This window comes from Aethina tumida, chromosome 5, assembly GCF_024364675.1.
Source record: "Aethina tumida isolate Nest 87 chromosome 5, icAetTumi1.1, whole genome shotgun sequence".
In the NCBI taxonomy this organism is placed as follows: domain Eukaryota; kingdom Metazoa; phylum Arthropoda; class Insecta; order Coleoptera; family Nitidulidae; genus Aethina; species Aethina tumida.
In genome coordinates this window covers 2,658,728-2,669,540 of record NC_065439.1, presented here as the reverse complement: position 1 = coordinate 2,669,540, position 10,813 = coordinate 2,658,728, and the positions used below count along the sequence as shown (strand labels likewise).

The 10,813-nt window shown below is 29.1% G+C and overlaps 1 protein-coding gene across 1 annotated transcript; it reads left to right on the top strand.

Annotated features, from left to right (window-relative positions):
• Positions 1–3,660: 3,660 nt before the first annotated feature.
• Positions 3,661–8,187, top strand: LOC126265637 (uncharacterized). The gene is made up of 3 exons (XM_049967708.1): positions 3,661–4,145; positions 7,849–8,006; positions 8,069–8,187. The coding sequence occupies exons 1-3, from the start codon at positions 3,704–3,706 to the stop codon at positions 8,093–8,095; spliced, it is 627 nt and encodes a 208-aa protein (XP_049823665.1). The 5' UTR covers positions 3,661–3,703; the 3' UTR covers positions 8,096–8,187.
• Positions 8,188–10,813: the final 2,626 nt, after the last annotated feature.

Genomic DNA, 10,813 nt, shown 5'->3' with positions numbered 1-10,813 from the left:
GCCTTTTTACACTTTTGTCGTCTCCCATCTAAAAACTTTCAATGGGAATGTTTTTGTCGGTGATATTGAGAAAAATGAAAGGCCCTCATTCAAAGAGAAATGGATCTTGAGATAAAGGATTGAGCACATCCTCCGGAGAACGGATTTCTCCCTTTAAGGCTTATGCAACTTGTTTGGTTTCATCTAACTTTATTACGGTCACGTAATTTATTAAGGGTGGCATTAATGTTTAATAAAAAGGGTTGTAGGAGAAACATCAAAGAATTTGTCCGACATTTTTTAGTTTTATCATGCACTTTTCAACTAAATTTCATTAAGAAAGAATTTACTGTTTAAATATTTATACTCTGTAATAATTTTTACAGAAAAAATCGATAATAATTAAACTCGTGTTATGTTAAAGGCACGATTTTTCTACGGCAAAATATATGAAAACTTTTACAACTTAGGAAGTTTAAAAACAACTGCAGCTTAAGTTTTGAACAAAACGTTTTCAATTTGTTTCCTATTTTAATTATTTATTATTTTAAAAAGCAATTGCTCTAAGTAAAACAATTAAAATAACATTTAAACTATCAATTCGATTCAAAAGTTGATAAAGACAATTAATAGATAACTCAATTAACTTTAATTTGATATATAGAATATTAAAATTGGGCTGCTAAAAATATAAATAATTCCATTAAAGTAAAAGACATTTTTCCAGGCAGTTTTATATAAATAAAATGATATATAGCATCTTAACCATCAGTTCAATTCGAAAGTTGATACAGACAACTAATAGAGGACTCAATTATCTTTAATTTGAGCTATAGAATATTAAAATTGGGCTGCTTGAACCATAAATAATTTCATTAAAGTAAAAGACATTTTTTCAGGCAATTTTAAATAAATAAAGTCATGTATAGCATCTAAACCATCAATTTGATTCGAAAGTTGATAAAGACAACTAATAGAGGACTCAATTACCTTTAATTTAAATTACAGAACATTAAAAAAATTGGGCTGCTAGAATCACAAATAATTTCATTAATGTAGTAGTCATTTTTTCAGGCAGTTTTAATTAAATAAAATCCTATATAGCATCTAAAGCATTAATTCGAGTCGAAATTTGATAAAAACAATTAATAAAGGACTCAATTACCTTTAATTTGAGCTACAGTACATTAAAATTGGGCTGCTAGAACTGTAAATAATTTCATTAAAGTAAAAGACATTTTTTCAGGCAGTTTTAAATAAATAAAATCGTATATAACATCTAAACCATCAATTCGATTAGAAATTTGATAAAGACAACTAATAGAGGACTTAATTACCTTTAATTTAAATTACAGAACATTAAAAAAATTGGGCTGCTAGAACCACAAATAATTCCATTAATGTAGAAGTCAATTTTTCAGGCAGTTTTAATTAAATAAAATCCTATATAGCATCTAAACCATTAATTCGATTCCAAATTTGATAAAGACAACTAATAGAGGACTCAATTACCTTTAATTTGAGCTACAGAACATTAAAATTGGGCTGCTAGAACCATAAATAATTGCATTCAAGTGAAAGACATTTTTTCAGGCACTTTTAAATAAATAAAATCATATATAGCATCTAAACCATCAATTCGATTCGAAATTTGATAAAGACAACTAATAGAGGACTCAATTACCTTTAATTTAAATTACAGAACATTAAAAAAATTGGGCTGCTAGAATCACAAATAATTCCATTAATGTAGTAGTCATTTTTTCAGGCAGTTTTAATTAAATAAAATCCTATATAGCATCTAAACCATTAATTCGATTCCAAATTTGATAAAGACAACTAATAGAGGACTCAATTACCTTTAATTTGAGCTACAGAACATTAAAATTGGGCTGCTAGAACCATAAATAATTGCATTCAAGTGAAAGACATTTTTTCAGGCACTTTTAAATAAATAAAATCATATATAACATCTAAACCATCAATTCGATTCGAAATTTGATAAAGACAACTAATAGAGGACTCAATTACCTTTAATTTAAATTATAGAACATTAAAAAAATTGGGCTGCTAGAACCACAAATAATTCCATTAATGTAGAAGTCATTTTTTCAGGCAGTTTTAATTAAATAAAATCCTATATAGCATCTAAACCATTAATTCGATTCCAAATTTGATAAAGACAACTAATAGAGGACTCAATTATCTTTAATTTGAGATACAGAACATTAAAATTGGGCTGCTAGAACTGTAAATAATTTTATTAAAGTAAAAGACATTTTTTCAGGCAGTTTTAAATAAATAAAATCGTATATAGCATCTAAACCATCAATTCGATTCGAAATTTGATAAAGACAACTAATAGAGGACTCAATTACCTTTAATTTGAGATACAGAACATTAAAATTGGGCTGCTAGAACCATAAATAATTGCATTCAAGTGAAAGACATTTTTTTCAGGCACTTTTAAATAAATAAAATCATATATAGCATCTAAACCATCAAATTGATTCAAAAGATGATAAAGACAACTAATAGAGGACTCAATTACCTTTAATTTAAATTATAGAATATTAAAAAAATTGGGCTGCTAGAACCACAAATAATTCCATTAATGTAGAAGTCATTTTTTCAGGCAGTTTTAATTAAATAAAATCCTATATAGCATCTAAACTATTAATTAGATTCCAAATTTGATAAAGACAACTAATAGAGGACTCAATTACCTTTAATTTGAGATACAGAACATTAAAATTGGGCTGCTAGAACCATAAATAATTGCATTCAAGTGAAAGACATTTTTTTCAGGCACTTTTAAATAAATAAAATCATATATAGCATCTAAACCATCAAATTGATTCAAAAGATGATAAAGACAACTAATGGAGAACTTAATTACCTTTATTTTGAGCTATAAAACATTAAAATTGACCAGTTAAAACAAGAGATAATTACAATAATGTAAGAACATTTTTTCAAGGAACAATATGTGAAAGTTAAAAAGTTGCATCGATTGAGATTCGAACCTGGTTTAGCCTATCATACCCAATAATTCCATTTATTTATTTTATAAAAACCAATATTTACAGTTCCGGACAGGCACGTGCAAAATATTAAACCGTGACAATAAAATGAAATGTCTAAAAAATGCCCTGCCAATCAATGGTTTTTGATGTCTAAAACAACGTGTCCACTTTTGCCTTACCAAAGTGGGGACAAACAAAAGCTCGTCTCAGTTCTGAAAAAAGGAACTTTAAGATGATGGATGGGGGGAAAGGTTTTCATCAATTCTTGAAAAATTACATTTGTAGCCCCTTGTATTGTATAGAAAGCGAAATATCAAAGCTACCCCGAGTTTCACACACCCCATTTACAATTGTTGCTGTCAAAAAACAAAAAAGAGACAATGTCAGATTCATCTATTTGTTTCTTAACTTGTGATAATTGCTTCGATTACAGAAAACTTTTTCAACAATAGATTAAGTCTATATTATTATTCTACTCGTTAACAGATGTCACTTTTCAATTTAATATCTTGTGATAATTGCTTCGATTACAGAAAACTTTTATAACAATAGATTAATTGTATATTATTATTCTACTCGTTAACAGATGTCACTATTCAATTTATTATAAAATATTACTAAAAGTTGCTGATTTTCTTTATTGTTTCAGATTAACAATGAGCTGAAACTGAAGGAGGGTCGCCTGAACAAAGGACAAGATGACGACGACGACGACGACATCGTTTGCCCTAAGTTTCCTTTTCCTTCTAATAACAATACCATCATCGAATTCCACGAAGCCCATCTCGGCCGTCTCCAGTTCGAACGGCACCGCCAATAAAAACGTCCAAATGGACAAACTACCGCCCCCGGACCGGGAAAAACGCGACCACGAGAATTATGACACGCACGTCGGCGAAGTTCAAGGCGACGGGGCGCCGCCGCCCCCCGAAACCGCCACGACAAGTCAACGGGTAACGGAAAGTGACGGGAACGGTGCGCGTACCGTGAGTAATTCCGGGCGACAATTAACCGACGGAAAAACGGCGGAAAATTACGATGGCGATGGCGAAAAAATTAATGGGCGTCACGAGAAAAATGGACTCGGTAATGAAATAAACGGCGGCCCGATTAGGAAGGAATCGCTCAAAGGAGAAGCCGGTGAGTGTTTTTAATCCAGCCAGAAAATCACTCTTTCATTGCCTTAATACGTTGTAATTATCTTTTTTTTTTGGACCCCCACAAACCTTTGAGAGATGTAATAAACTAAGCAAACTACTTTTAATAATCCAATTTATCTTGAAAAGTTTTTTCTTAAATATAATACAAAGAAAGAATATTAATTTGTATATTGTAACTGAAGTTGATAACTGTAGTATGAACATAATCTTTAAAATCTTCATTCTCTAACAATAATCATGTACTAAGAGAGATTTAATTGTATAATAATAAATTAAAATTAAGAAGAATTTACACATTTTGACGTATCTAATATATTTGAATGTTTATTTTAAATCAAGTATAAAAAAATTGAAAATTGAACATTGTAACTGAAGTTTTTAACTGTTGGTTTAATTATGAACATAATTTTTAATACTTTCTTCAATCTCTAACAATAATCATCTTCAAACAGAGAAATGAATGTACAATAATGAATTAAAATGAAGAAGAATTTACACATTTTGACATAGCTAATATACTTGAAAGTTTATTTTAAATCAAGTGTAAAAAAAAATTGAAAATTGAACATTGTAACTGAAGTTTTTAACTGTTGGTTTAATTATGAACATAATTTTTAATACTTTCTTCAATCTCTAACAATAATCATCTTCAAACAGAGAAATGAATGTGCAATAATGAATTAAAATAAAGAAGAATTTACACATTTTGACGTATCTAATATATTTGAATGTTTATTTTAAATCAAGTGTAAAAAAATTGTAAATTGAACATTGTAACTGAAGTTTTTAACTGTAGGTTTAAGTATGAACATAATTTTTAATACTTTCTAAAATTTCTAACAATAATTATCTTCAAACAGAGAAATGAATGTACAATAATGAATTAAAATAAAGAAGAATTTACACATTTATACATAATATACTTGAAAGTTTATTTTAAATCAAGTGTAAAAAAATTGAAAATTGAACATTGTAACTGAAGTTTTTAACTGTTGGTTTAATTATGAACATAATTTTTAATACTTTCTTCAATTTCTAACAATAATCATATTCAAAGAGAGAATTGAATGTACAATAATGAACTAAAATGAAGAAGAATTTACACATTTTGACGTAGCTAATATACTTGAAAGTTTATTTTAAATCAAGTGTAAAAAAATTGTAAATTGAACATTGTAACTGAAGTTTTTAACTGTTGGTTTAAGTATGAACATAATTTTTAATACTTTCTTCAATCTCTAACAATAATAATATTCAAACAGGAAGTTGAATGTACAATTGATGTAGTTAATATACTTAAAAGTTTATTTTAAATCAAGTGTAAAAAATTGTAAATTGAACATTGTAACTGAAGTTTTTAACTGTTGGTTTAAATATGAACATCATTTTTAATAGTTTCTTCAATCTCTAACAATAATCATCTTCAAACAGAGAAATGAATGTACAATAATGAATTAAAATAAAGAAGAATTTACACATTTTGACGTAGCTAATATACTTGAAAGTTTATTTTAAATCAAGTGTAAAAAAATTGTAAATTGAACGTTGTAACTGAAGTTTTTAACTGTTGGTTTAAGTATGAACATAAATTTTAATACTTTCATCAATTTCTAACAATCATCATCTTCAAATAGAGAATTGAATGTACAATAATGAATTAAAATAAAGAAGAATTTACACATTTTGACGTAGCTAATATACTTGAAGGTTTATTTTAAATCAAGTGTAAAAAAATTGAAAATTGAACATTGTAACTGAAGTTTTTAACTGTTGGTTTAATTATGAACATAATTTTTAATACTTTCTTCAATCTCTAACAATAATCATCTTCAAATAGAGAATTGAATGTACAATAATGAATTAAAATGAAGAAGAATTTACACATTTTGACATAGCTAATATACTTGAAAGTTTATTTTAAATCAAGTGTAAAAAAAATTGAAAATTGAACATTGTAACTGAAGCTTTTAACTGTAGCTTTAAGTATCAACATAATCTAGTTCAATAATTTAAGTATGTGGTATATTTCTTAATGCCTTCTTAAATTTACAACATTAAAGAAATAATTGAATGTTTAACAGACAAATTTATACACTTACACACTTACACACACTGTAGCTAATAAACTATGAAATGCCTATTTCTAATCAAGCAAATAAGTTTAAATGGTGTTATTAGGCCAAAAGTAAATATTACGAATTAAACAAAGGCTCGTTCAAAGTTAAATATTTTATCTGCGAATCCCCTGAACATAAAACACTTAAGGTAAACTTCACCTTAACTCTACGATCAAGTTATTTAGACTGTTAACTTCGTCAAAAAAAAAACAAACGTAAACATTAAGACGTATAAACACCATTTGAACCTGCGTTTTTGTTCTTTGCACAAATTAAAACAGGCGAATTGAATTATTTCAGCCAGTTTCGTGCGAATTCAAAGAAAGAACATGTTAGCTTCAATTAAAACGTTTCCGTATAATTATGGTGTTTAACTAAGTGATTAAATTAAATACCACGTATATGTACGTAGTTTATTTCATTATTAATCGGGGGCAATTTTAATTTTAGACAAAGCGGAGTGGTTTTATATTATTTCATTGTCGACTAATTAAGAAACCAATCCCGTAACTGAGCTTAATCTGGTGTAACATATTAATACTTAATAAATAATAAAGTCTTTGTGCATATTGAAATTGATTACAGAGAGAAAAGAGTTGGAAGATAATATAAAAAGTTTTAAAATATTGGAGCCAGACTGAGAAAAATGTTTCGTTTTGTGCTTAAAAGTTACAACGAAAGTTTCACCCTTGCGAAAAAATTACCATTAAGCCTCTCTGGGGCTTTAAATTCATACTTATTTACACCAAGTATAAAAAAGTAACAAAGTAAATTTCAGCACACACATTAACTTAGCCACACAGTAACCAAAATTGAATGATAAATAACTTTGGTTGACTAAAATAGAATAAATATGTATGACACTCCTGAAAATCTGTAATTAATTTAATGAAAGCTTTCGTTTACAGACGAAGCAATATCGAAAATGGTCCGTTATTATCAATTAGACCCGAAAAACTCTATCTCAGATTTTTCTGGCTAATTCCAGTGATTGCCAGAAAGGAAAACAAAAGAAATCTTAATCGGAACATCGATCCTCCACATTAACCCAACTGAAGCATTTATAAACGTGTTTCAGGATCGTCACATAGTTAAAATAAAATAAAGTTCGGCCAATTTTAATTGTCCCCAAATAAAGTTTAATTAAACTCAGAGAGTTTTTTAATGTCTTCCTCGTTATTAATTATTTATCAACCGCATTAGAAATGTTAATTGAACAAATTTAAATAATGTGGGGCTGATTCAAGGTTTTTTGATAACTGAGGGTGAGCAACAAAAAAGGGGAGTTACCGAGGGGAAATTGATACAACAAATGTGAAAATAAACTTAATAAAAGCTCTGTGTTTTTTATCTAAATTGAGTTTTTTATCCAAGAACGAAGGCAAAAATTTAAATTAGTTACTTGTGTATTTATAAACACGAGAGGGAAACATAACCTAACTCGCCCTCACTTCGTGTTAACGAGGGATAAATTATGTTTATTTTTTCATGTGTTCATTAGATGAACAGTTACATCATAACTCATTGGTCCTTAATCCGGGATTGACCTCTGACAGTGTACTTTAGTTGCAGCACCAGGATTAAAACCTAACGTGGTGAAAAGGACATCAATTCCAAACGTGCAACCTCCGGTAAATATTAAGGAAACAGATTATCCAGACAAGGGCACAAAGGACCTTCACAGAAATGTCTCGGGTGGACAAATTGAGGCACCCACACCCCAGGTAAGTTTATAATTGATTTTACAAGAAAAGTAATTTCAAAAACACGTACGGATAAATTTCAGCGTTTCAGCAGGTACATGCAAATTTAAAATTGCTTCAGCATGTTCATGTTTGACTGAGAACGAAGTATGAAAGTGTTCTTTGCGGCTAATTTGTCGGAAAACACTTTACTTACGAATTTATGTCGCTTTAAAGCCCTCGAGTGTTTCCTGCTGAAAAAGTGCTGTAAACTGCACTGCTGAAAAGTGGAGTATGTTTCAGGCTAAAGAAAACTTAACATCACAGCTAATAAAATGTATTTTATTGTTAATTTTTTATTAATTTTGTACGAAAATTAATCATTATAAGAATAAATATATTTGTTTAATAAATTTTAGTTATTTTGTATAAAATTTATACATAAAAATTTAATTATTTTATAAAATAAATTTTTACATATCAAATTGATAAAAAATTAGATATACAGAAGATTAGCAGGTAAAAATTACCATAATCAATGATCACACTCCATAAACTAAATTCCAGGTAATAATTATTGGTTTAAATATGAGATGCACTTAACACACACATCATTAACAAACAATCTGAAATGGCTCTGATTCAGTTACCACAATTTCCATCCTGCTCAGCCGAAGAACTGATAGTTCTTCAAAATAAATGGGTTGAAGAAGAGAAAATTAAAGTCGACAATCAAATTCTGAAGGTCCAAGAAGAAATTGAACGCTTACAAGCTTCGATAAACATGCAACACACCGAGAAATCCAAAATGACCATCAAAAAGGATCAAGAATCTAAAAGGAAAATTGAAGAGAGTGAGCAACCTGTGGCAAAACGAACGAAAATGGATCAACACGGGTTGGGACAGGAGCTTCTCGTCCAATTTGCTTCTCCACAGGAGTCTGGTCCAACTAAACAAGACCCGAAGCAACATGGTGTGCCACAGAAGCATCACCAGCAGCCAAGCCGGCGACTATTGCGTCGTGACCCACAACAAAGACCTCCAGTGCGTCGTCATATGCGATGTGATCCTCGTCAACAACAATACATGCGTCATGGGCCCCAACAACAATACATGCATCATAGGCCTAACTATCAGCTTAGGCAAAATAGACCAAATCATCATCAGATGCATCATGGTCATCAACATAATCAGATGCATCATGGTCCTCACCATAATCATATACATCATGGTCCTCAACAGAATCAGATGTATCATGGTCCTCAACATAGTCAGATGCATCATGGTCCTCAACATCAACTTCATGGTGCACCACCACGAAATCAGGAAGTTCAACATTTCAATTCATTGGATGAACCAGCTCAGAAGGTTTCAACACAACAAAGTCGAACCATCGTAGAAGCAAATGTGGTATTACAATCTCACAAACAGAGTGAAGCTCCGATTATTAACATAAATAACTTATTTTCACAATTAAAGTCTGCTGGTTTAATAAAATAAATTATTGTGTATGTGTAATCTAATAAAATATATTAAGTAAAAAATAATTCTTTTTCTTCCTTCACATGAAGGTGTCAAGAAGTCCTCTTTTGTTCTAAATTATTAAATAAGTTACAGTTAAAGTTAGTTAAATTTAATAAATAATTTCTTCTCCTTCTCTCCTTTAAACATGGGAGTTTGATACAGTTGAATTTTAGAAATAAAAATAAGATTTGTTTTTAATTTGCATGTTCATTTCAAATCAATGACTTATCAATCAATCATTATCAAATAATAAAACAGAATACTAAATCACGCACTCATTTGCTTTCTAATATATATATTGTATATATTGTATATATTGTATATATTGTATATATTGTATATATTGTATATATTGTATATATTGTATATATTGTATATATTGTATATATTGTATATATTGTATATATTGTATATATTGTATATATTGTATATATTGTATATATTGTATATATTGAGGTTAATTTGTGTCAATAATTTTTATACTAATTACAAATATATATTGTATATATAATATTTTATTAATAACAAATAAAATTAATAACGGTAATAACAATTTAATTTTAAATAGCTTGAACTTTCCTCATAGCTCACCAATTTCCAGATATTGAATTAATTGCGTCGGCTTGTACAAATTGAGCAAGTCAGTTTAACTGAACTGTGACATCGCTAATTGCGTTCCGAAATACCAATTCGATACCACCCACCACTTGACCCGAACCGCCTTACGTAATTGCACCACTAAATAATTCCGTCGACTTACCATAACATTTATATTTAGACCGCAGCCTTCGGATACGTGATCTTAAAGTGCTTTAAAGTTTAAAATAATCTTTTCCGTTGCGTTAAAAAGTTTATTAGCGGCTGTCATTAATTTTTACAATTAAACGGCGTCACGTAAGTCTTTTGTTCGTTAAACACGGTTCGCATCTTAAATTCGTCTCAATTTTGTTTGGCGTTGGACGTGCTTTTGTTTGCGAATTGTCTTACAAATATTATCGGAACTTGAAATTTAATTTGGGGGTGTTTGTATTCAAGGAATGGCGACCTCTCATGTAAGGCGTAAATTTCGAAAATATTAATTTGGCTAATTCATTAAATTGATGTCAGGGCTTAAAATTATTTTGTTCTCTCATTTTTTAGTTATAATTTGAACGTTCCAGTGAGCGTTTAATTTACTAAATTGTTGTTGATTAACTCAATATTTTAAATTATATTGTGTAGTTTTAAATTAAAACTTGATTGGTTTTTGTATGGAATTTTTGATTTGATTGCACCAATATACTCTAAATAATTAAATACACAACGGTTAAGGACTTATTTAATA

Bases quoted from the DNA above. Each gene is read 5' to 3' on its own strand.
- LOC126265637 (XM_049967708.1), top strand. From the start codon at position 3,704: ATGACGACGACGACGACGACATCGTTTGCCCTAAGTTTCCTTTTCCTT. The intron at 4,146-7,848 runs GTGAGTGTTTTT...AGTGTACTTTAG, and splicing joins ATCGCTCAAAGGAGAAGCCG to TTGCAGCACCAGGATTAAAA. The intron at 8,007-8,068 runs GTAAGTTTATAA...GATAAATTTCAG, and splicing joins TTGAGGCACCCACACCCCAG to CGTTTCAGCAGGTACATGCA.